The sequence below is a fragment of the Penicillium angulare genome, assembly GCF_028827245.1.
Source record: "Penicillium angulare strain IBT 27051 chromosome Unknown utg000003l_segment0_segment0, whole genome shotgun sequence".
NCBI lineage: Eukaryota > Fungi > Ascomycota > Eurotiomycetes > Eurotiales > Aspergillaceae > Penicillium > Penicillium angulare.
This window is the reverse complement of record NW_026623162.1, coordinates 1,982,636-2,007,565: the sequence shown is the minus strand read 5'-3', so window position 1 is coordinate 2,007,565 and position 24,930 is coordinate 1,982,636. Positions and strand designations below refer to the sequence as shown.

Here is a 24,930-nt window from a genome sequence, read left to right as displayed (position 1 = left end):
GCACGGAGATTTTGATATCACACGCTGGAAACAATGCAACAAACAATGCAATAATAGAATCCAATAGTTCAACTTAAGTTAATCCATCTGTCGTACAGCTAAAGAAACCCCAATAGACCCAGATCCCGAGTCGATGACGTCTCTCCGCGCGTTCCCATCGACTTTTTACTCGTGATTCTGGCCAGCTTTAGCCACGGGCGCCACTCGGCCATGTCGTTCCGTCTGACCCGAAGTTTGGATCCTGCTTTTTTCTTTCTTTTTTTTTGCTTTTCACAGGTAGAAAGTATTTCATGGGGAAAAATTGGAAATGATTTAAATCTATCCGGGACCCTGGTGCCTGCGCTGCGGCGCCCCATCTATTCCTCTCTACTTTCATTTGCCTGAGATACACCCATACCACAACCCTCAAACACTCACGACCTGATAATCCTAGAAAAGGTATAGTAGATTCCCCGATCCTCAAGATCCACGGTTTATCACTGTTTTTGTCAACCTTCCCTTTGATGTTTTGGGCATACATTCCAGTTCGGCTGTCCGATCGCCACTAGGATCATCCCAACCCGTCGGGTAACTTGCTATTCAGCACTGTGCAACAAATTCCCCAGATGCCCTTTGCAACTGCTGTGTTATAATATAAAACAATAGATTTATTAACTTGAAGTGTAGAAGTTTCTACAGAAATTTTCAAACCGTTCGTGTGTGTCCGGTGCACAAAACGTCCGTGACATTTCATCCGCCTGACATTCCTCCCCGCACGCATTCTTTAGTGGCGATTCTGCAGATCGCACCGGATTCCTTCATATATCCCCTTGAGCCGATCGTTCTGCATTCCAGATCGCTGGAAGAAGCATACCACAATCTCATGGGTCCCGTTTGCAGCGCAACTGCCGCGTTTCAGATAATATTCCGCCTATAGATTTCGCGCTCGCTTGACAGTGCGCACTTGCACTTTTTTGGCGCCGTTTAAACCCTTTGGTGATCTTCTAAATAAAACAATCTCTTGTCGCCTTGAATTGCGTTGGTCAGCGCTCAGCAATCATGTCCGAGTCGACTTGGGAAAAGACTAAGCGCTTCTCTAAGAAGGGCTTCGACAAAACATGGGCCACCGTCGATAAACTCGGTGCGCCCGTCAATCGCCTCTCCAACAAGCTAGGTGCTGAGGCTTTTTGGCCTATGTCCATTGATAAAGAAAGCGATAAGGCTGCACGTATCCTCCGAAGCTTCTGCAAAGACGGCTTCTATGCGCCTGAATCCGAAGTTGGAACAGACGAGAATGGCAAGATCAATCGCCCCAAGGGCAAGCAGAAGGTTATTCAAAAGATTCCTTCTAAAGTTATCCAGAACGCCAAGGGTATCGCTATATTCACCACCATGCGAACTGGCCTTTGGGTCAGTGGTTCCGGAGGCAGTGGAGTCTTGCTTGGTCGAGTTCCCGAGACTGGTGAATGGAGTCCACCATCTGGTATCATGCTTCACACCGCTGGTATTGGTTTCCTGGCTGGTGTCGACATATACGACTGTGTTGTGATTATAAATACATATGAAGCGCTGGAAGCTTTCAAGAAACTGCGCTGCACTCTCGGTGGAGAAGTCAGTGTCGCCGCTGGCCCTGTTGGCATGGGCGGCGTACTGGAATCCGAGGTACATAAACGCCAGGCCCCAATATGGACATACATGAAAAGCAAGGGTCTCTACGCCGGCGTTGCAGTCGACGGTACCATTATTATCGAGCGTACAGACGAGAACGAACGATTTTACGGCGAGCGCATCTCCGTCACCGACATCTTGAATGGCAAAGCACGCCACCCACCAGAATCGATCAGCACGCTTCTGCAAACCATCAAATCAGCACAGGGAGATAGAGATGTCGACGAAACCATGATCCCACCACCCGGTGAAACCCCCGGCGACATCGATCTTGGAGAAGAAGGCCACCCCTTCGGCGTCCCAGCGGCCGAGGACCCGGACCCGTACGGAGTGAAAGCATTAGAGGCCGAGGGCATGTTCATACGCGAGGCTGGCACGAAGGTGAGGCCGAGCCCCGAAACCTTTGAATTCCGGCCCAACCCGGGTAGTCCGGTGTATGCCACATTTTCACGGCGCAGTCTTGACAGCTCGCCGAGAAATAGTTGGCGAGGTAGCCTGCAAAGCTACGCTAGCGTGAATCGCGGCACTCAGACAGACGACCTCCCGCTAACCACCCCTACATCAGTAAGCCGAGCGTCTTCGCGGAGTGCGAAGGAATCAACAGATGTTTCGGCCGCAAACTCATGGGCTAAAGCCAACTGGGACACAGTGACGACTGATGGTGGCGAGAGAAAGATGAAACCGCAAAAGGAAGAGGATAAGGACTTTGAAGATGCGAAGAGAGTTATTGAGCGTGCTGAGATGGAGAATGAGAGAGAAGAACAACCAGGTGATTATGAGGAGGATTTCGAAGTTCACGAAGTTAGCAATGCGACGATGGCTAAGCAGGAGCGTCGTGCCGAATCTCCAGTCGAGGAACGCCCCTCTACCGCGGACTCCTCTTCACGCTCATCCCCTAACTTTACCCGGGCTCGCCTTGTTACTATCCCCAAACGGCCAGCTCAAACTCCCCCTGCTTTGCCCCCTCGCCACCCTCATCACACATGGGGCTCGGGATCAAGTCGTGAATCCACCTCTCCTACTGCGCTTTCGCACTCTAGCCGCAGTACTGAGCCAACAGAAGCAGCCGGTGACTCAGTCGACTTCACTGAGTCAACTACCGACTCTTTGCCTTCGAATGTGAAGAAGCTTCAGACAAACACTGTTCTACCTGCCGTCGTTGACGAGGACGATTTCGATGATGAAGACCTCGCCGAGTCTGATGTCGAATTGCCCACCGAGAAAGATGAGGAATTCCACTCCGTCAATGGCGATTTCGAAGAACACGAGGAAGACCAGGACCAGGGCGAAGACCACACAGAGGAGCAACAGAAGGACCAAACAAATTGCGGCAATTCGTTCGAGGCCTTGGCGGATGACTTTAATCTCTTAGCCGAAAACCTTGATTCCATGGATATCGAGAAGCTCGACAGGCCAGAATTGGATCCAGTGTCTCAAAACTCCGAAGAAAAGGCTGAGCCCGTCGCCGAAGAAAAATTCGAACCTAGCCCGGAAACAGAAAGCCTCAAGTTTGAAGCTTTAGAAGCAGCTACTAAGAACCCAATCGAGCCAAAGTCTGATGAATTTGATCGCAACAAGTCAATTTCTGAAGACGAGACCCACGACTTGGTCAATATCTATGCTCTTAATGCTCAAGCTGCCTAAGAGCCCACATCCAGAGCTCTTACTAAGCTACTAAGCTACTTCTTATGTTTCCATCTATGTCGCTCATGATTTTTTTTTCTTTGCACTTTGGCCCATATTTTGTCCTGGCGACTGGTTGTTTTGGAGTTTGACTACACTTGATACCCTGGTTCTTTTCGCGCGTCTCTATCTTCGGATTCTCATTACTCTAACATTTTCACCTTCTCTGCACCATTCTCGACACTTGTATGTCATCAATAGTGGGTTCTGTGGCCAGATTCATTTGTTGCATTTTAGCGTGGTCTGCATTTACTCGTTTGTTTTCCTTGTTCCACATTTGATATTCAGAGCTCACATCGAGAGTCAACTCTCTGCTGTGTCTATACATAGAGCCTCTCAAGCTTTTACTCAATTGGACAAACTTTTCTCCGTAATTATTTTCGCTTTGGGATTCAAGCTTTGTGTGATGTTTTGTAGCTTACTTGTAGTGACTCTATACTTCGCCTGATATTCTATTGGTAATTCGTTTAAAATATCGCAACCGCATTCGGGGGACTTGCAACTCCTCCAGGGACCTGTTCATAAAGTCAAAAATAGTTCTTACTAGAAAACGTTACAGAATATCTATCACATACCTTGATAGGGACACTGGTCAAGAAGAAAGAATATCTTCCCAAGCTCTTGGCTGTGCTAGCCAGCTCTTCTAGGTCAAACATTTCGCCCAATGGGAGCCCCCAACCCGCTAATGCCCACTGATGGACAGATACATCAGGATGATTGAAAGGCCCATTCACAGGACCACGCTCGAAACTTGGTGAATCGCTTGCAACAGCAGCGAAACGTGATTCCCAAAGCCAACGCAAAGACTCTTGTGTTGCTTCTAGGCCTAACAGACCCCCCGGCTGTCGATCCGGATATTCCTGTTGCTGTGATGCTGACAAGGCGTTGTATGCTGCTGTGAAACCAACCCGAATGAACAGGATATCGCCGGGTCGAATCTCGATATTTTGCTCTGCGACTATCCCTTTAATTTCCTCGATCGTGACGGCTCCGGACTGGAGGGGTTTGAGGTTTTCCCCCTTGCGTTCAGCCCAGTCGGCGTAGTCGATTAGGACACCGCGGCCAATGATGCCTCCTTTTTGAGTCCACTCTGTGAAATATTCAGCTACTATTTTTAAATAAAATGGGAGGCGATGTTCTTCTCACGGTCTATTCCTAGAACCTCCTTGTCTTCAAAATCCTTCTGTTGGTGTCCGTTATAGAACTTTTGCGCATGTCGATATGCTGTTTTTATCAACTGTTAGGTTTCCTAACACATAGCAAAGATAGCAAGAAAGGAAACTCACCGAAATGCCGGAATCCATCCCATTGTGTGCTACTCTGCGTATTCAGGTGTACTTCATCGTCATTCATAGGAACAGATGGATGATGGACAATTCGGTGCTGAAATATCTTGCGGTCATTAGTTGGAAAAGATGGTTTGTCGAGTGGATAATCCAGCGAAATTCGAATCCCCTGCTTTATCTCCGTGGCTGCAGCTGCGACAACATCTGGAGTTAATAGATTAAGCATGCCTAACTGATCGTCCGCTCCAAAAAGACCCCAGGCATTTCCAGGGGGTCCGCTTTTGTCGAGCGGCAACGCGTCGAATGAGGGCCAATTCTTTGGAAGCATCGCGTCTGGATGAATTGTAATGTGGTGGTGAGAATATTTGTATCCGCTTGACTCTGTTTTTTGGATCCTGCAGGGGGTTTGAGCTTTTCAAGTACAGTTTAGTGGGGGCAAAGCGTTTATCCTAGCCCCGCGCGGGGAGAGGCTCCAGTATCTATTGGGATATTTGGGGGCCGAAATCCGGGGAACTGGGGAAACTAAACTGCGCACAGGCCCTTTTTGCTCCATCTTTCTTCCGGTTATGCCTTTGACCTGTAAGGCTGTCAGATCCTGTCGTAAATTGCTCGATTAGTGATCCCCCCCTTTGATTTAAAGACTGGGCAATGCGGGGAACCGGTTACCGGATGCGAGTCCCATAAATAAGGCCATGGGGTAACTCAATTGCGTTCTTTCTCTTCCCCAGTTCTTTCTTTATCAAATCTGTACCCAGGGCAACAAGCCTTTTTACGACAACCATTAATTTGGTCCAGTATGAGACTCACAAATCTCAGTCCCAACCGGGCCTCAGACGAACCTGCTGAGATTTATGGATACCGTCCATATCTCCTTTCTTTCTCTGCTGCGTGGGTGAGTTCTTGCTTCTACTTTGATTTTTCACTTTTTCAAAATCAAAATCTATTTCATTGACAATAAATTATAGGCCTCAGCAATGTATGGCTATGACTCCGCATTCATCGGAACAACGCTAAGCCTGCCTTCATTCATACGTGCCTACGGGCTTAATTCGGCAGATGAAACCAATCTTTCTTCGAACATCGTCTCTACATTCCAGGGTGGTGCATTCTTTGGCTCCCTATTTGGATTCTTCTTAGCAGAGAGATTCGGAAGAAAGACTACTCTTGCTGTTGCCGGTGTGGTATTTGCCATCGGCGTAGTCCTCCAGCTGATTGGGAAGATTGGCCTGCTCTACGGTGGGCGCGTTCTTACTGGTCTCGGTGTTGGTGGATCTGCTATGATTCTACCGATATACATATCGGAATGTTCTCCAGCCAAAATCCGTGGAAGCCTGGTCGGTATATTCGAAGTGATGCTGCAGATTGCGCTCGTTTTTGGGTTTTGGGTCAATTATGGCGTCAACAAGAATATCTCTCCTGACAGCGACACCCAGTGGCATATTCCTGTTGCCGTTCAGTTTATTCCCGTGGGTATGCTCTTATTGTCTCTTGGCTTTATTCCTGAGTCGCCTCGTTGGTTGGTATCGAAGTCGCGCAGGAGCCAGGCCCTACGTTCTTTGTCGTGGATTCGAAATCTCCCCGAGGACCACGAATACATACAACGTGAGCTCTTGGTCATGGAGGCAGGCGCTCAAAATGACCTTGAGTCCGGAGAAGGATGGCGTCATTGGACACAGCTCTTGCGAGAACTCAGCCAGAAAGGTGTTCGAAATCGGCTGGGAATCAGTATAGCTATGATGATGCTTCAAAACTTCACTGGGTGAGTCGGTTCCAATCTACTTTCGAAACCAAACACCGATTAATATTTATTTTCTAGCATCAATGCCATAAACTACTACAGCCCGACAATATTCAAGGCGATCGGCTTTTCAGGCACGTCCATTCAACTACTTGCCACTGGAGTATATGGCCTGGTCAAAATGGGAGCGACATTTGTATTTGTGATCGTGATTGTCGATAGAATAGGTCGCCGCCCAGCACTTCTCGTCGGCTCCATCGGTGCTGGCTTTGCCATGTTCTATCTGGCAATATACTGCAAGGTTAGCAATAGTCTCAACCAGACACCTCCTCGTGATTCTGGCGCAAATGCAGCAATTGCTATGATTTATATCTATGCTGTATTCTACGGATTCTCATGGAACGGCATCCCTTGGCTTTTTACTGCCGAGACCCTACCAACAAGAGTACGCACTCTCGGGATGGCGATTTCAGTATGCGTACAGTGGCTTGGTCAATTTATCGTGGTATACTCGCTACCGCATATGATTAAGGGTATTGGATATGGCACATTTCTCTTCTTTGCGTGTTGTATTGTGCTGGCTCTACTTTTTGCCTATTTCTTTATTCCCGAAACCAAGGGGGTGGCGATGGAGGACATGGACTTGATATTTGGTCCAGATGTCTCTATCATTGCAAGAAAAGCGCGACAAAACTACGATTTGCATTATGAACAGCGCTTGGAAGTTGTTCTGCAGAATGAAAAGGCTCATATCCAGGTTGAGCATGCAGAGCATGTTGATGTTTGATAAGGCCAGCAATAGCTTTGAGTATTCTTGATCTGCTCAACATGGGAGGGCTCATCCAATTAGTAAACTCATTAAATTCTTGTTGCTCATTCAATTTTATAATATTAATTCATGTGCTTGCTAATTATTTCCAGTTATAATATCCCATGTGATAAGTGAAAAACCTTGAATATGTTAACATGGAACCATGCATACACACGTCATGAAAAAAAAAAGCAAGTTAACCCCTGTCCAACCAAATACCGGGAAAATTGACTGTGCGAACTGGTGACACCACAAGGGAAAAGCCCGAAACAAAGCCATTGTTCTCATTCGACGCGCATGACCCCTCTTGCACCAGTGTGACTGACCCTCTTATTCACGTATTCTGATTGGTCCGTAGCATAATAAGCCAATGAAATGTTGTTTATCCTCAGCCCAAAGCAATTAGCTGCGTCGCTTCCCGAGGATCCTTGTCATGAATGGTTTCTTCGTATGCAACTCTCCCGTATACTGTGGATATTAAGTGGATATTGAGGAGCTTCTGGCCCTCATTTGGCACCAAGGCAGCCTCTCGCTACGAGAAATGATCCTGATGACACCGGTAACAGACCGCGAGCTAATAATGTTTGAATATGCGAACAGAGCACCAATGAAAACTTGTCATGGATCTGCTTTTTCTTGTTCTTTTCTTAAATTTTTTATGAACAGTTCATGCATGATAGACTATCAGAGAGGTCCGTGGCGAATAAGTGAAGTCTGATTCTTCTTTTCTTGCCCCTTTTCCTGAATCTCTCCTTTCCCCTTCTTCAAACCTCCAAAAGCCTTTTCAGTTGCTTATAGCAGTAGCCGGAATCATGCTCGCTCAGGCAAGCTCATATGTTGGTGCTTTTGTGGTTTATTTGCTTATTCGGACTATTTATCGACTTTATTTCCATGCCCTCAGTAAAATCCCCGGACCAAAGCTAGCAGCAGCTACTAACGGATATGAATTTTATTTTAACGTAATCAAAAGAGGGAAATTCATCTGGGAGATTGAACGACTACATGAAATTTACGGTAAGCGGCCTGCTAAATCATCCCGAATCTCAATCTGAACCAGCGAGCACAGGGCCGATCATTCGCATAACACCGAAAGAAATCCACATCAAAGACTCGAATTACTACGAAGAGATATATGCTTCAAGTTCTCGCAGGAGAGAAAAAGATGGACCATATTTCAGCCAGTTTGATATGGAGGGATCGGGCTTTGTTACTGTCTCTGCCGAGTTACATCGCGAACGCCGTGCACCTCTCAACAAACTGTTTTCAAAGTCAGCTACTACGGATATGTTGCCAATTCTTTATGATAATTTGGATAAGCTCTGCAGTCATATTGAAAGCGCCCATGAGTCTGATAGGGTTATCAAACTAGACGCCGGATTTGCGGGCTTGACGTCCGACACCATTTATGGATATTTTCTTGGATATCGCAGCGGAAATCTAGACAGTCCAGACTTCAATGAGCATGTCAGAGATGGAATAAATGCTTTGGCTCGGTTTTGTCATGTCAACTTTTTCTTCCCGATCATACAGACGATCGTGGGACTTTTCCCATTGCCTGTGCTAAAAACGTTAAACCCCCATATGCATGCACTTATGGAACAAAAGGCCCACATTCGCGCTCAGGTAGTAAATGTCCTTTCTGGGAAACAGACCAAGGATGGATCTGCTTTGGAAAGTGTGCTTAATGAGGGCCTTCCTGAGAATTTGCGGGGCGTTGACCGTCTTGCAAATGAGGGAATGGCAATCGTCTCCGCCGGTATAGAAACCACCAGCAGAGCTCTTGCAGTTGGCTTTTATCAGATCATCAGCAACAAAAATATTCAAGCCAAGCTACGGAAAGAGCTCAGACCTGTCATACCGACACCGCAGTCTCGCCCTGCATGGGATCAACTGAGACAACTCCCTTATTTGGTACGTCACATTTAGTCGCCCGACATGCAATATCACTCCGCGGCCTGCTAACCCGAGTTCAGTCGAGTGTTATACTTGAGACCTTGCGTCTTGCCACAGGCATAGCCATGCGATCCCCTCGTGTTGCACCAACTGAGACCCTAATTTACGGAGATCATATTATTCCACCGGGGGTCAGTAACCTTCCGATTTTCGCTTATATCATAATAGTACTAACCAACACTGCTAGACATCCATGAGCCAACACAACTATTTCGTTCTGATGGACCCTGAGATATTTTCAGAGCCTCATGTATTTGACCCCGAAAGATGGTTGCGTGCCGCTGCGAAAGGCGAGCATTTAGAGCGCTACTTGGTCAGCTTCTCCAAGGGGAGTCGAAACTGTCTTGGAATGAAGTATGATTTAATCTCATATTTCTGAGCCTTCGCTAATGTCATTTTCTTTCATTAGTCTAGCTTATGCTGAGCTATACCTCACGATTGCGACTCTTATCCGTCAATTCGATTTTACTTTACATGACACGACTTGGAAGGATATTGCATTTGCTCGTGATTTTGCAGTGCCGTATCCCGAAGAAGGAAATACTAGCTTGCAAGTTCGAGTAGGAAACCTGATCCCAGAGTGAGCCATGAGGCTTTGAGATACTACACAAGATTGTTATCAAGCACTTGTTCGTCCAGAATTGTATACTTTCATCTGCACATATTCTTGCTTATTTTGGCACAATACTTCATCAATCCATACCGCTGATTGACGCAAAGATCCAAAAATACAATTAATTTTCGATCTAGCTATCTTTACATAGTTGAATGGAAGAAGATATTGTATTTTGCTACTATGGTAAGGCGCCCCAGTTGCGTGAGTTAGGCGTGCTATTTCTCAAGTTCAAGTTTATGGAGATACATTCTTAAACTCCGTTATCCCCGACCCCTCACGCCACACATATTTCGCCGCAGCGCTGGGGAATTCCAGCACTTCTGAATTTTAATTTCACAGCAACCAATATCTTGTTTCTTTACCTTGGCACTATACTCACCTCTACGACCTTAAAGAAACATCACGATGCCGTCTGAGAAGAGCATTAAGGCGGGTCTGTCGCTCATCAAGAACGATAAGTCCAAGATCCTGAATCTGACCGTCGGAAACCACGAAAATATCGAGCCAGGCCTTTACATCCCTCGCGCAGGTCAGATTTATTAAAGCCAGTGGATTATTACTGCATAACTGACTGTCAGAAAAGATGCCCAGTCTCCTCCGAAAGCCTCTTTCGCTGGTCTCTCGCCTGACAAGACCTATTTCCTAGTGGCACTTGATATCGATGCGCCTTTCCCCTCCTTTGGAGTTCTTGGACCCATCCTTCATTGGATTCAACCTGGTGTCAAGGCTTCTGAATCGGGGGAACTTGACTTTAGTGCCCCATTTGTTGCCAACTATATTGGTCCTGCGCCTCCACCCGGCAGTGGGCCTCATCGATATACCTTTTACCTATATGAGGAGCCAGCTGGGTTCGATACCAAGAAATACGCCCCTTCCAATGGAAAAACTCTAGGCAACTTCTCTCGTATTCGATATGATCTCGACTCTTGGGCCAAGGAAATCAATCTGGGCCCGCTGTTGGCTTACAATTATTTCACCAGCAACTAGAGCATCGGGGCGCACGGGCTTTCGAAAGGGTCGGGTTGCTTCTTCCCACGTTATGAGTATAATTTTTTTCATAGTTCAAGGTTTCTTTTGTTTCAAATATTTTGGGTTGGTTAATCGTTCGCGAGTCGGGTAACAATCGAAGGTTAGTTAGGGGAAACATTGAATACTATGTATTTTCTCGAATTTGCCAGATGAAATTTACTGAAAAATCTTCATTAACTCAACTTTCTTCAATGTCGCGAGGTTTCCCTAGTTGATTCTATATTTAGCAGTAAAATTGAATCCACGATCCAGATACAACGAAGGCCATGTCTGGGATACCCGAGACTTGCGAAGAAGATCATCCAACCATGGTTCAGTAGCTTTCAAATGTTCCGATCAACTTTATGACGTCCGCGATTCAATCCTTTGTTTTTATTTTATTGAACTTAAAGTGATTAGCACGCAAAAAGTAATATAGAGTATCCCCGAAGGATTGCGATCTCCTCGGTCCCTCCACTCCGTTTGATTTTGTAGTGTGGATCAGCATTCTCAGGGGCTAAACATACAATAGTTCTCCAAAACCACTCCGTACTAGTGATAGTGGATCAAGTAGGCGGATTTTCCAATAAATCCCGGAGCTCGATCGCAAGCAATTATTGATTGATGGATCTTTAGAACATGCAAATGTTCGGAAAACTTCGTTCCTGAATCACTTACGCACAGACAGCGAGCTTCGGCTGAATCGTAGCGCGGTGGAAAAGGGTTTCGTTTCGCCTTAGAGTTTTGACACGGGAACAATTGACATTGATGTGATATAGACATGCTCGAGTCATGTAGCTCAGTTCTAGATGCTCTCTATTATACGCCGTACATACAATGCCGAGGCTCGTCTGAGAAACGCGTGGCCAATATTCAGATAGGAATACCCAGTATTGACAAGAGTATGTTCTGATGTTTACATGCCCCCTGATTAGCGGCATTTACCTCCTTGCGCAACTCGATTGCCACGACCTTGGAAATCGCTTGCATCAGCGCCCCCGGGTTGCACGAGCAATGTAAATCATTAATTATCTCGTCCAATTCTTCAGTGTTGCGACTCTCGGAAGGGCTTGTTGACACTAGCGTCACATTTAGTGGTCGGGGGCGCGTCTTTGCATGAAAAAACTTGTCCTTTATCAGGGTCCGCATCCTTTGGCCCCCATGTTGGCCCCGATCGCCATGAAGAATACCCAAAGAAGCTACAACGCCGGCCCCCCAAAAAACTTCAACGGCAACAGTGCGTGCGGAGTGAACCTTATCGATAAAAGCTGAAAGTGCAATCGCCCTGCTGGATAATGATTGCGATTGAGGGCGCTTCTTCCTTCTCCAATGTTGACCACTCTCGACACTACATGATATGGCGAACTCATCCTCAGACGGTGGGCATGTACCTGACCGTGGGCCACAATTGATAACACTGCTATGGGTGATGACTGGTCTCTCAACTGCCACAGTTTTCATGCGAGTGGCCAGTTGCAAGTTGAGGGGCAAGTTCGGGTATGATGACTTATTCATGTTGATTACATTGGTGAATGCCTCTACGCGCATATTTGATCTTGAGAGCGTGCATCAACTAACAAGAGCAGATGTGCTTCTATGGATGGACCGTATGCCTCACCGTCCTCTGTTTGAATAAGGGGGAACGACACCATGACGACTTGGTCCTCTTGGGTGACGCAGTTGTTTCACGAGTTACACTGGTGAATTGGATTGCTGAGGCATTTGGCACTATCGGTCTTGCAACTGGGAAGGTGTCGATCGCCGCCCTTCTGCTGTCGATTCTCGGGCCAACAAACTGGTTCTGGCATAAACTCTACTTGTGGAGTGTCTGTATCGTGCTAGCGGGCCTGATTTCTATCTCATGTGCAATTCTCGGTATCATTCAATGCTCGCCGCCAGCGGCTCTCTGGGACAGCAGTATCTCGGGCGTTTGCATTGGCGATCAAGTCATAGCAGACTATGGCGTGTTCAATGGAGGTACGCTGCCTACCTTGCATTTTAATAGACGCTTTACTGACATGAGCAGCCTTTTGTACCTTTGTTTATGCAACTCTTGCAATTATCCCATCCGGCATATTCTTCAAGCTACAAATGACTTTGACGCAAAAATGGCAATTATCAATTGTCTTCGCTTTCAACATATTGTAAGTCGAGCATTTCCTTTCTACCTCCACAAATACCAGAGTGAGACCGCAGTACTAATTAGAATAGGGCTGCCATCTGCTCCGCCATAAAAACTTCGTATCTCCCTCAACTTGCAGACTCGCCAGACTCGACCTGGTCTTCTTATGACATCTTCGCTTGGAATTCCGGGGAATTGTTTGTCGTTATTTTTTGCGGCACACTGCCAACCCTACGACCAGTATATAAGTGGATGCTACGAAAGAATCCACTGTCAACCAAGGAGGAGACAGAAGGAAGCTCATGGTCTCAGAAGAGTGGAGGAATGAGAACTCTATCACGGCTGTCACGCCACCGGGCTGCACCTAGATCTGACCGTGATGACGACCGAGATTCTATTTTGATATTGATGGGGAAACCAAAGTCATCATGGAATGATTCTTCAAATGATCATTATACGGGGCTCTCTACGAAATCTAGCTCTAGTATGAACTTACATTAAATGATTTGTTGTAACATATTCACCATGTTGTCAATCCAAAACCCCCACCCCCCCCCCCCCCCAAGTTTTGTATGTAAACATAATAGGTATCGCCCGTGGACGATCACGGAGGCTCTTGCTTTCAAGGTAAAGTATTTAGTTCCTGGCAGACTCTTAGTTAGGTAGCAGCTATGGTCTTTTGGGAGTTGAAGATCTGAAAGCCGTGAGCCGCACTTGAATATGATCCACGTACGCGGATTGCTTCAGTATGTATCTTGATATCGATAAGCTTGCAAGCGTAAGAGTTTGTATGGGTTTTACGTGGATTTTTTCGCCTTGTTCCGCAAACCTTCCTTGCACATAAAAGGTTTCTGGAAATGTTTGACGTCGTAATAGTACCACCCAACCTGCTCTCTCTAGGTTCACCTCAGAAATGAAATTATTCCACTACTTGACGGCTGAATAAAATGATCGTACTCTTATCTATCTCTATTTACCAAGTAAAACAGGTGGATAGCGAGACACGACTCCTCCAGTGCATGGGAAGTTGAAATACACACATTGTCCGTACCAAAACCTCTGCTCCCAATAAAAATTGATTTCATAGAAAAATTCATGATATATTTCTTTCAAGTTGTAATTGAACAGAAAGTCAAAAAGATGGGCGCTCAGTTCGAGGATTGCAAAAATGGCCAGCTTGAACGAAGCACACATCTCTTAACAACCGAAAGAGAGTTGCGCAAAAAGGTCACACCCAAGAAGAGTAAGATTTTTGTTCTGGAATTTATAACATAAAATTGAATCAAACAACAATGAATAGTGAGGTGAGCTATCTAGAAGGGATGCAAAATTGTCAATATCGATTGGCTTCTTAAATCTATGCAGGAGGATCAGGTGGTCCCTGAAGATGAATTCACGCTTTCTAGTATGCGGAGTACTCCATCGCGGCAGCAAAACGATGAGCAAACCGATCAGGAAGGTGAGAAGTCTAGGGACGATATTCTAGGCAGTGAATGCAGACCCCCCGAGAGCGATCTATCTTCGAGAATAATCCTGGATAACACCATCCCTTGTGGTGAATATGGTAAGAACATCAGTCCTGAGCATCGAATACCACTGCTGGTAGAAATCGAAAGCTAACTTGGAATAGAACTCTCCGTTTGGGAGGCAGATGGGGTGATATGGGATGTAATCCTAATCAAGCCTAAGTCTTCGAACAACCTAAGCATACATCAATTACAAGTTGTTCGGACTTGGAGTTCTGATACGTTTTATACGTGGATTCGCGAGAGAGAAAACTGTACCATTACGAAAATCAAAAGGCTGGACCAGGATGATCTCTCACATGCCAAGTCAATATTTCAACATCGATTCCAAAACGCTACTGGCCTCATTTGGGACAGGCGTCGTGAAGAACCTGAATTTGAACCAGGAGAATCGAAGTTTCATATTTCTTCCACGTCAGTACACTAGTATGACAAATTTGTCTAATTTGGAATTACCGAAAGAGCTTTCACCTGGCATAAAGGTAGTGCTCGAGCTAATTAATAAAAGGGGAAAAAACACCATCGAAGCCCATGTCAAGGCTTGCAAAACAAGATTTCCAGACTACACCACTTGGACCTCCATTCAAAATAACGAAAAAAAACTTACAAAAGTTCGCAATTACTCTCTTAAGACGCTTGATAAAGCAGCCAGGACTTGTTCAAAAAGTGGCATCTGAAAACGATGTCTTCTTGGCCTTGATAACATGCTATAGTGGCTTACTTTCCTATCAAGGCTCAGGCCTCACTGTCCAAGATATGGAGCGCCAAATTGACTGGTCATTATTCTTTTAAACTCGCTTATTGGCTCTTCAAATTGCAAGGGATTAACGAAGCGGAAGTTTCGAGAGCTTTTGGCTTTCAAAAGATAGAGCAAGGTAAATTTATACCCGAAACTGCCTTGTTTGCTCTTAGCGAAGATATTTGGCCTTTGCGAAATCGCTCACTTATATATGAAATCCGGATGCGGTACATGTTCCATTTCCAGTAGGGCCACAACATCAGCAGCAAGGAATTATGGTGATTTAGAGCGGGAAGAAGGAGGACGGAAGTTATTATTCGTAGTATTTTGATTGGTAAAAGGATTCAGGAATAAGGTCGTGCTGATTTGAAACTGCTGATGCCATTTTGGGGCTTCTGGGTTATTTTGATAAATCCCGGAACTATGTTTTGGCTCAGATATTAGATTGCTTAATTTTGCTCATATTGAATTTGAAGGCCTTGCAGTTCTCCCAAATTCTACAGGAATTCTATAGCAATGCAGATCTCCCGCTCGTACCTATATAGTCAGTCAATTAAAAAACTCTCCACTAACCTAATGACCTACCCTTCACGCTTCGAATTGTGACAATCTATGCACACAATAACAGTGTCCAGATTTTATTTCTCTAATAAATGAAGTATCGATAATTTGGTTTTAAAAAAAGTGGTTGGCTAGTATAAACATTGGAAAAAATTATATCGACTCTGCGTAGGAGATAAGAGCGATCTGTCGTGTCTCGGGTTCAAGTTGACATATCGGCGAAAGATGGCAAACGCAACTTGAAACAGTTTGGCATGTCTCAAAATGAAAGGGACTTGCCGGAATATACCCTCAGTTGACCATAAAATGCGTTCAAAAATCGCTGGAATTATCTTCTTGATACTACCCAACCTCCATCGAGTTCCAGTTCAGAAAAGAAACGCATTAACAACCTTGAAGGCTCTTCTCCCCTTTCTTTCTATTTGTTGCATACGACCCATAGTAAATATGGGTAAAATGAGATCTTCTTCGTCTTCTTCCACTTCCCACCCACCAGACTCGATGAAGAATATTCTCATTGAACTTCATGGAAATATTCCCGGTCATAAGCATGGTTAATACCAGCAAACTTTCTCTCTTATATGATTCATTTCAATGAACAATGAGACTAATATTTTGTTTTACTATAGGTGAACTCAAAGAAAAAATTATCAAGTCGGGTGCTGAGATCGAGAGATCCGAAAATGGTGAAGTTCCAAAATGCACGCATTTGATAACGAGTAAGGGGGAATTGAATAAGAGGAAAATGTCCAACAGGAGTGGGTTTGACTTCAAATTTTGATAATATCGAAAGCTGAACAAGGAAACAATGAACAGTTAAGCGAGCTATCCGCACAAAAAGCAAGATTGTCAACATCGAATGGCTTCTCCAATCCATCAGCCATGGGCGCCCTCTTCCAGAAGCAGATTACACGTTGAGTAATGCGAAAACAATTCGATTGATGCAAAAAGAGGTCGGAAAAAGTAATCAGAAAAATGAGGACGATGATGAGCAAGTTTCAAAAAGCCTCAAGCGAGATTTATTCCTTGAAAGCTTGGCTTACAACGTCCCCTCGGAAGACCGAGCAGGTACTAGTACTAGTATATTCTATATCCCTGTCACTCACACCCGAAAGAAATCAATAGCAATCAACTAACTCAAATTAGGCCATACGGTTTGGGAAGATGATGGAGTAATCTGGGACGCGATATTATTCAAGGCCGAGTCTACTCAAAACTTGATCATTCGCCGTTTGCAGCTTATTCAAAGCGGGAAGTCGGGCAAGTATCATACATGGAGTCATGAAAGAGTCAATTCAGCCCTCACAGAAACCGAGATAGCAGGCCTGGGAGACCTGGCAGATGCCAAAGCTGTATTCAAAAAGAAATTTCGAACTGCGACTGGCCACGACTGGGAAAGCCGTCATGAAGAACCAGAAAAGTCCAAATTCGTATTTCTCCTACGTCAGTACGATCGTTCGAAGACAAATTCACGATTTCTTTCACCGGGCGTGAAGTCGGTGCTCGAACTAATTGGAAATACTGCACAAAAATATGCTACCTTCCGAGTCTGTGACAACTCGAATATCGCAAGATATGTCAGGAATGTCAGGCACTGGCATGCACATCGGGTCAACTCCATCCCGAGCATAAATCACGATCAACTGCAGACCGGTGTTGCTCTCTTGAAACGAATGATGAAGAAGCCAGGTTATGTTGAAGGACTGGCGTCCGACAAAGATGTCTTCTCGGCCATGACCAAATGCTATAAGGGTCTCGTATCAATGATTATGGACGGACGCTATTCTGTTCAAGATGTCGAGCAGCAAATAGACAAGTTCAAGTTTTCAGGTCATCAGACACCCAAATCGCATCTGCGGAATGTACTGGTACTCACGTCCCCAACATCGCGAGGCCTTGAAAAGATAGAACAGCGTAAGTTGTACTTGAGTGCTCATTACTTGATTTGGGATAAGATATTTCATATTGAACTGACATCGCTAACTTAATCCTACATATGCAGTAGATAAATCTGCAAGCGAGTACACAGTTTTAGCAAATTACTTCAGCTTTTCAGCTAACGCTACACTTTCACCCGCCAACACGGTAATTCAAATACCAGGGAGAGTAGTAGATGTTGGTTCCTTTCCATTTAATTCGATACGTGGGAACCTGAATTAACTTATACCTATTATACAGTCTATCCAGCTTATCAACATATTCTGCATCGAACGCACGGGAGAGGCGACGCGATACGGTGCATGGAGGAAAAGCCATTCGAGCCAAGCAAGAAGGCTCCTATGGCACGGATCACCTAACCAAAACTTTCGAGGCATTTTGGCGGAAGGGCTTTGTGGAGGACTACAACATTCCCATATCTATCTCTCTGAGCTTGCGGGGGTTTCCAAAGATTATTGTCTAAAGGGGGGTGGTGGTCCCGAGGCGCTCATGCTCCTCTGTGAAGTGGGTGGCCCATTTATTGCCCCAGATAGAAGTCGATGGCGTGATGCTGGCCATATCAATGGTGATCTAGCAGGTGTCAAGATGCTTAATATTGCTATGGGACAGAAAATCACCCCTTCCTTTAACTTTCAGTATCAGCACTATTTTGCCAACGAATCTCAGGTTCGAATGCGCTACCTATTCCACTTCAAGGTCGGTCTGAACTGATAAGAAGGCTTCGATTGATGGGTTGAGACTGTTGATGTTGCTATGATGTTAAAAAAAGAAGATTGTCATTTTCGGTGGCTCTATAGTACTACAATTCAGCCCATTCAGACATAAATCGGAGATCTTCCTGTGGATCGCTCTTGACCTGTAGTTGCTTTTGCGGGCGGGGATGCGATAAGTACATAAAGCAGCCGAATCCCCCAAGTCACTTCCACTTCTCTACTATCCGATACCCGCCATTTCACCTAGGGTCATTCACATGTCAACTACTAGTACAATGACGAGTCTAGTGAGTTGGCTTTTGGCTGCTTCTCTGAACAGCCTTGCAGTGGCCCAGTACTTTCCTCCAACGCCCGAGGGATTAACGGTCGTGAACTCCAAGCATCAAGAGGGTGTTCAAATATCGTATAAAGAGGTGGGGTATCTCCGCTTCATGTGGCCGATCAGCAAAGAACTCAACGCCTAACTTTTTAAAATTGCTTGCACAGCCAGGAATCTGCGAAACCACACCAGGGGTCAGGTCGTACTCCGGCTATGTTCATTTACCTCCCGGTACACTGGAAGATGTCGGCGTCGACCAAGAGTACCCCATCAACACATTTTTCTGGTTTTTCGAGGCACGCCATAATCCCAGAAATGCGCCGCTGTCCATTTGGATGAACGGTGGACCTGGCTCGTCATCCCTGATCGGTCTAATGCAGGAGAATGGACCCTGTGTCGTCAAGTCCGATTCTAATTCGACCGAACTCAACCCCTGGTCCTGGAATAACTACGTAAACATGTTGTATATCGATCAGCCCAATCAAGTGGGATTCAGCTATGATATTCCCACTAATGGCACCTTTGACCAAATCAAGTCAGCTTGGAATGTCTCGAAATGGACACATGGTGTTCCAATACAGAATAACACATTCTATGTCGGCACAACTACTAGTCAGAATGGGAGTTTGACTGCGAATAATACGGAGAATGCCGCTCGGTCGCTATGGCACTTTGCGCAGACGTGGTTCTCCGAGTTTCCGGCGTACAAGCCACATGATGATCGTGTCAGCATCTGGACAGAGTCATACGGCGGTCGCTATGGTCCGTCGTTCGCGGCATTTTTTCAAGAGCAAAATGAGCGGATCCAAAATGGTACTATCGGTTCCCCGGACGAGGCGCATTATATTCACTTAGATACGCTAGGGATCGTCAATGGGTGTATCGATTTACTTCTTCAGGAACCTAGCTATCCGAAGATGGCGTACAACAATACCTACGGGGTGGAAGCTATTAACAAAACTTTGTACGACCAAGCCATGAATGACTGGAGCCGTCCGGGGGGATGCAAAGATCTTATCATTGAATGCCGTGCCCTTGCCGCAGATGGCGATCCCCAGATGCATGGGAACAATGAAACAGTCAATAAGGCATGCAACCAGGCTTCCGAGTTCTGCAACAAGAAGGTTGAGGGTATCTATCCTGCATACGCCCAGCGAGGATACTACGATATAACCCACAAAGATCCAGATCCGTTCCCAGAGCCATTTTATTTTGGATACCTCAGCCAAAATTGGGTGCAGAGAGCGCTGGGTGTACCTATCAATTTTACCGAGTCAATTAACAGTGTCAGCAGGGGATTTGCATCAACAGGTGACTACCCTCGCGCTGATGTGCATGGCTATCTTCATGATATTGCCTATCTCCTAGACGCCGGTATCAAAGTCTCGCTCATATACGGCGATCGTGATTATGCCTGTAATTGGATTGGAGGCGAAGATGTGAGTTTGCGCGTCGACTACTCCAAGGCTCCGGCTTTTCGAGCTGCTGGGTATTCGCCTCTTCAGACAAACTCTTCGTATGTCGGAGGTCAGGTTCGCCAGCACGGCAATTTTTCATTTGCTCGAGTCTATCAAGCTGGGCATGAAGTGCCTGCTTATCAACCACAAACGGCCTATGAACTCTTTCACCGTGCGCTCTTCAATCGTGATCTGGCGACGGGTAAGATAAACACTGCTCACAATTTGTCATATTCGACCAGTGGTCCTCAATCGACTTGGCACATTAAGAATAAAATTCTTGCAACTCCAGATCCCGTATGCTATATTCTCTCCTTGGAGGCTACATGCTCCGAAGATCAGATTGCCAGCGTGCTCAATAATACGGCCGTGATCAAGGACTATATTGTGATGGATGATGGCTCTCAAACATTCGAAAAAGATCCGATTTCATTTACCAATTACTAATGGTCCGATTGTTTTTGTCTCCACCATCACGATAATTGAATTCATGATAGACATTTATGGGTATTGCTAGCGAGGTGCCTATATCGACATGAGTTGTTATTTTTGCTTCCTGGTTGCCAGCCAAGCGCATTGTTCGACATTCGTTAATTTCTCTTTTCCTTTTTCAGATTTCGGGGTTTCTCGTCCATCATAGAAATATCTTAGAAATTCAATATGTAAATCTCCAATTTGGTTCATTTTAAAGTGTTTGGTTCACACAAAGCACTGACCCAATGATGTAGTCGAAAAGGTGGGGCCGAGCCGCGATGATGTTATGGATCACAACGTTGGAGACCTGCTTCAAATGATAAAAACTGGGGTAAAATGTATATAAAAGAGGATATTTGAAAGGCTCATTCTATTGCAACGTAATATGAGTTGTATCATATAGATATGAGTTTCATTGAACCAGACACACGTGCCCTGAGGCGTGGAAACTTCTCGAACCTTCGATCCACCAACGTCACACGTCACTGACCATACTCCACGCTCGAGCACAGTCGAGAAGTTGCACCCGGTTTCCCAATTCCAAGGACAAGGACCCTCCCAGTTCCCCGCCTAATATTCTTATTCCTCTTTCATTCTTCCTTCGTCTAACTTCCCACCCGTCGTCCTTTTATAAAACGCACCTAGACCGCCTCGTACATCTCCAAACCTTCTACGTCATTCCAGAACTACATGCTACTACATAACATCGTCCCACCATCCATTTTACCGTGACGATCTTTGATTTTTAAACGCACAGCTCTAGACAGCTCTAGTTCGGACCTAGTGCGAATTTTTGTTTCCCACTGAAGAAACTCAATTCGACCTCCGCACAACATGGTAGCTGAGACAAAGCTCTATGACGCCTTGAGCGTCCAACCAAGCGCAACTCAAGATGAAATTAAAAAGGCCTATCGCAAGGCAGCCTTGAAATTCCACCCAGATAAGAACAAGAATAACCCTCAGGCCTCTGAGAGATTTAAAGGTTTGTCCTCCCTCTTCTTCCGCTCCAGAAGTAACCCCGCTTTATTTCTTGCCCGAGGTGACAATACTAACGTATGTCGATAGAGGTATCCCAAGCATACGAAGTTCTTTCCGATCCCGAAAAACGCAAGGTCTACGATCAATTCGGCCTTGAATACCTCCTCCGTGGTGGACCTCCACCTTCCTCTGGTGGTGGAGGTGGTGGTAGTGCAGGCGGCCCCGGAGGCATGCCCGGTAACTTTGACTTTGGCGGTATGCCTGGCGGGGGAGGATCGCGAAAATTCCATTATTCAACTGGCCCTGGTGGCGGAACTGGCTTCCGATTCAGCAGCGCAGACGATATCTTCCGCGAGTTCGCTAAAGGCAGTGGCAGCAGTGGTGGAATGGGTGGTGGCCTTGACGATGACATCTTTGCTTCCATGCTTGGTGGTATGCCTGGGATGGGCGGCGGAAGATCTCGTGGAGGCTTCTCACAGAAGCCACGCCGTGCGCCAACACCTGAACCTACTGTTGTCGAGAAAGATTTGCCTGTCACTCTTGAGGAGATTTTCAAGGGTACCACGAAAAAGGTGAAGACAAAGAGCAAGGCTTTCGATAACAATGGCAAGCGCACTGTTGAAGAGGTGACACTCGAAGCTACTATCAAGCCTGGCCTGCGTGCTGGTTCCAAGATTAAGTATAAGAATGTTGGCGACCAGGAAGAAGGAGGCCGACAAGATGTGCATCTTATTGTGAAAGAGGTATATGAATTTTCTTGCTCTTTTCATTTCATAGAACCAATGCTAACTATCTCTACAGCAACCACACCCTACTTTCAAGCGTGTCGGTGACGATCTTGTAACAACCGTGGATCTTACACTCAAGGAGGCCTTGACAGGTTGGGAGAAAATCGTGCAAACAATCGACGGCAAGTCAGTTCGCATCTCGAAGCCTGGTCCTACCCAGCCTAGCCACGAGGAACGATACCCCGGGTTGGGCATGGTGATCTCCAAGAAGCCCACCGATCGGGGTGACCTGGTTGTCCGTGCCAATGTCAAATTCCCTACCAGCTTGACAGCTGAACAAAAAACCGCACTCGGGAAGATTCTGTAAACTCCTCGATTATGATTTGATTAGCATACTTATAGGCGTTGGTGTGAGCGACATCATTTATTTAATAGGTGCCTTTAATGACAGCCATGACTTGATTTGTTTTCTCAGTCTTCTCTGGGACATTAAAATATGTGACCCCCGTTCAAAAATTAGGACAGTTCGAATGTATTTATCAATTTATCAAACTTCACTTCAATTATTTCCAAGGTTGTATCTCTTGTATCTATATCTTCGGTGCGTCATTGCGGCATACCGACCCTAAACCCAAACGGGACATGCGGAGAAAGCAACTCCGGAAGCTCTGCTGCTCTCCCCCTCCGCTTTATTTACACCTCCTCGCCTCTCTTAAGTTTCACCATGAAGCAGCGAATTACCTATATCCAGCGCAGCGATGCTGGCTTCGACCCAGAGCAAGCTGTATTGACACCAAAATCGCTCACGATCCGGAACATAGTCGCCGCCCGCGAAGACCGCCTGACCTTCGAGCTAAATGCCCTCTCCAGCGAGGTAAGAACAAGAGCTATCCTACACGACCATGAAGCTTGAATTCGTGTGTTGACTCTGTCTTAAAGCTTCGGCATGTTCTTCAAAAAGCGAAAGATGTCCATGTTCGCTGGGCTACCGAGAAGTCGTTCGATGCTGTCCCGCCCTTCTCCAGCAGGGTCTCGCCTGGGCTACATGTGCTGCATACCCCCCTAGATGCGGGCCAATCGTCGTGAGTGATGAAGACCAGCTGGCTATACTGGGCTACATAACTGATTATTTTACTGATTAGAGAGACATTTTGCTCTTGGCTGCGCGCGACGTTCGGACGAAATGAGAATGATGAGGCCTTGGATTGTCCACGGCACGAGGTAAGTCGAAAGCCGATCATGAACCCTTTTCATGCCGATCGCATGTTAAAGCTCCATTTCATAGATTGTATCATTGGATCAACCTTACTAACATGGTGATATCTATCAGAAGGCTTTTATCGAATCCCCCCACCGAGCTACTGAATCCCATGCGGCGACATCTCTGCAATACCATACCCAGCTCCCTTCTCTGGAACCTTTTATCTCGAATATTAAGCGTGCTATTTGTGGCTCTCATACAACTGAAAGCGTTGGATGCGTCGCTGTTGTTGATTCTCTGTCCACTGCCGACGTGGTCGACGTGGATTATGACGGCACCTCCAATACCCTAGTTTTGTCCGGGTTCTGGGCCAAAGGACCCACAGGAGGATGGTCGGAAGTGATACACAAACCTAATAAGAAATCAGACAAGGTCGAGTTTGGCTTGTTAGGAACGGAACCAGGAATCGGTGCGGACGAAGTAAAGGTCGGGGGGTTGCTGGCTGTTGTTGGAGAAGACAAGAAGCTGAGTATGCAGGAGCCCTACAATATTACATTATACAAGTACATCCCAGCTAATTATAACAGAACCCGCTATGTTCTCGTTTCCTTCGCGCCATCATGTACTTCCTCAATCCGCCAGCTACGCCATCTCATTCACCGAGCCAACCGGCCTTCATCCAACTATGTCTATAACCATTCCACGTTCTTCATTGGATCGACCATCCGCACCAGACGATACAACCTGCTCTCTACATACATACCTGACACTTCCCTCATCTATCTTTGGTGACCAGTACCAACTTGGGACTACAGACTCGCTCTTCCTGCAGTCCCACAATCTAGCAGGCTTACGTGCTCATTCCGGCGAGACAGATCTCGAGGCTCCAGACTGGGCTGTGAAGGGCTGGGGCTCAAACTGGCTCTTTGAATTGGCCACCCCTAACGGTGATGATTTGACCTCTCAATCCTCAAATTGGACTTCCACCGTCCCTCTCCATCTTCGGTATCTCCATCCCTCAGAAACTGGATACCGCCCTGTGCATGTGCCATGGCCAGTCGTCTTTTGGGCTTGCAGCTCTGAGTACGAAAAAGAAAGCATAGGCATTAATCCGTTCGACCGCACACATCTTGTCTACGATAGCTTGTTTAGCCCTCGGACTTTCTTTTATCAGCTTCATCCCCAATCCGAGCATCTCGTCGAGACGCTGGATGCTCCCGTCCTTAACCTGGGTGATGGTCAAGGCTTCTTCCAGACTCGCAATATTGAGCTGGGAACAAGCATTGTCATTTTGCTAGGTTTCTTTTGGGTCCTTTGGCAACTTGCGCGAGTGGCTTGGTCATCAGGTCTCGGTGCAAATAACTCTACCCAACGGGCTGAGGTACACGACAAGAAAGACTGATCATCCCTTAGTGTATCCTGATTTTTTTTC

The 24,930-nt window shown here is 46.1% G+C and overlaps 10 protein-coding genes across 10 annotated transcripts; 9 read left to right on the top strand and 1 right to left on the bottom strand.

The window, feature by feature from the left end:
- Positions 1-1,038: 1,038 nt before the first annotated feature.
- N7478_002911 (uncharacterized protein) lies at positions 1,039-3,291 on the top strand (the record flags this gene model as incomplete). The annotated part of the gene is made up of 1 exon (XM_056919125.1): positions 1,039-3,291. One exon carries the CDS (start codon positions 1,039-1,041, stop codon positions 3,289-3,291), a length of 2,253 nt encoding a protein of 750 aa, XP_056782283.1.
- A 506-nt stretch (positions 3,292-3,797) lies between these two features.
- Positions 3,798-4,944, bottom strand: N7478_002910 (uncharacterized protein; the record flags this gene model as incomplete). Its single annotated transcript, XM_056919124.1, has 4 exons — positions 3,798-3,845; positions 3,906-4,420; positions 4,477-4,554; positions 4,617-4,944. The coding sequence occupies 4 exons, from the start codon at positions 4,942-4,944 to the stop codon at positions 3,798-3,800; spliced, it is 969 nt and encodes a 322-aa protein (XP_056782282.1).
- A 468-nt stretch (positions 4,945-5,412) lies between these two features.
- Positions 5,413-7,141, top strand: N7478_002909 (sugar porter family MFS transporter; the record flags this gene model as incomplete). The annotated part of the gene is made up of 3 exons (XM_056919123.1): positions 5,413-5,508; positions 5,582-6,375; positions 6,433-7,141. 3 exons carry the CDS (start codon positions 5,413-5,415, stop codon positions 7,139-7,141), a joined length of 1,599 nt encoding a protein of 532 aa, XP_056782281.1.
- Positions 7,142-7,977: 836 nt separating this feature from the next.
- N7478_002908 (cytochrome P450) lies at positions 7,978-9,702 on the top strand (the record flags this gene model as incomplete). The annotated part of the gene is made up of 5 exons (XM_056919122.1): positions 7,978-8,179; positions 8,232-9,076; positions 9,139-9,249; positions 9,306-9,472; positions 9,528-9,702. 5 exons carry the CDS (start codon positions 7,978-7,980, stop codon positions 9,700-9,702), a joined length of 1,500 nt encoding a protein of 499 aa, XP_056782280.1.
- A 437-nt stretch (positions 9,703-10,139) lies between these two features.
- On the top strand, positions 10,140-10,721 carry N7478_002907 (YbhB/YbcL family Raf kinase inhibitor-like protein; the record flags this gene model as incomplete). The annotated part of the gene is made up of 2 exons (XM_056919121.1): positions 10,140-10,263; positions 10,318-10,721. 2 exons carry the CDS (start codon positions 10,140-10,142, stop codon positions 10,719-10,721), a joined length of 528 nt encoding a protein of 175 aa, XP_056782279.1.
- Positions 10,722-12,328: 1,607 nt separating this feature from the next.
- N7478_002906 (uncharacterized protein) lies at positions 12,329-12,890 on the top strand (the record flags this gene model as incomplete). Its single annotated transcript, XM_056919120.1, has 2 exons — positions 12,329-12,719; positions 12,769-12,890. 2 exons carry the CDS (start codon positions 12,329-12,331, stop codon positions 12,888-12,890), a joined length of 513 nt encoding a protein of 170 aa, XP_056782278.1.
- A 1,266-nt stretch (positions 12,891-14,156) lies between these two features.
- On the top strand, positions 14,157-14,484 carry N7478_002905 (uncharacterized protein; the record flags this gene model as incomplete). The annotated part of the gene is made up of 2 exons (XM_056919119.1): positions 14,157-14,168; positions 14,230-14,484. The coding sequence occupies 2 exons, from the start codon at positions 14,157-14,159 to the stop codon at positions 14,482-14,484; spliced, it is 267 nt and encodes an 88-aa protein (XP_056782277.1).
- Positions 14,485-16,389: 1,905 nt separating this feature from the next.
- cp1 (putative carboxypeptidase S1) lies at positions 16,390-20,564 on the top strand (the record flags this gene model as incomplete). The annotated part of the gene is made up of 8 exons (XM_056919118.1): positions 16,390-16,409; positions 16,532-16,758; positions 16,837-17,604; positions 17,693-17,775; positions 17,869-18,324; positions 18,613-18,628; positions 18,669-18,754; positions 18,828-20,564. The coding sequence occupies 8 exons, from the start codon at positions 16,390-16,392 to the stop codon at positions 20,562-20,564; spliced, it is 3,393 nt and encodes a 1,130-aa protein (XP_056782276.1).
- An 861-nt stretch (positions 20,565-21,425) lies between these two features.
- N7478_002903 (putative DnaJ domain protein Psi) lies at positions 21,426-22,664 on the top strand (the record flags this gene model as incomplete). The annotated part of the gene is made up of 3 exons (XM_056919117.1): positions 21,426-21,573; positions 21,657-22,312; positions 22,371-22,664. 3 exons carry the CDS (start codon positions 21,426-21,428, stop codon positions 22,662-22,664), a joined length of 1,098 nt encoding a protein of 365 aa, XP_056782275.1.
- Positions 22,665-23,021: 357 nt separating this feature from the next.
- On the top strand, positions 23,022-24,900 carry N7478_002902 (uncharacterized protein; the record flags this gene model as incomplete). The annotated part of the gene is made up of 5 exons (XM_056919116.1): positions 23,022-23,171; positions 23,237-23,379; positions 23,440-23,518; positions 23,628-24,027; positions 24,086-24,900. 5 exons carry the CDS (start codon positions 23,022-23,024, stop codon positions 24,898-24,900), a joined length of 1,587 nt encoding a protein of 528 aa, XP_056782274.1.
- Between the last annotated feature and the right edge of the window lie 30 nt (positions 24,901-24,930).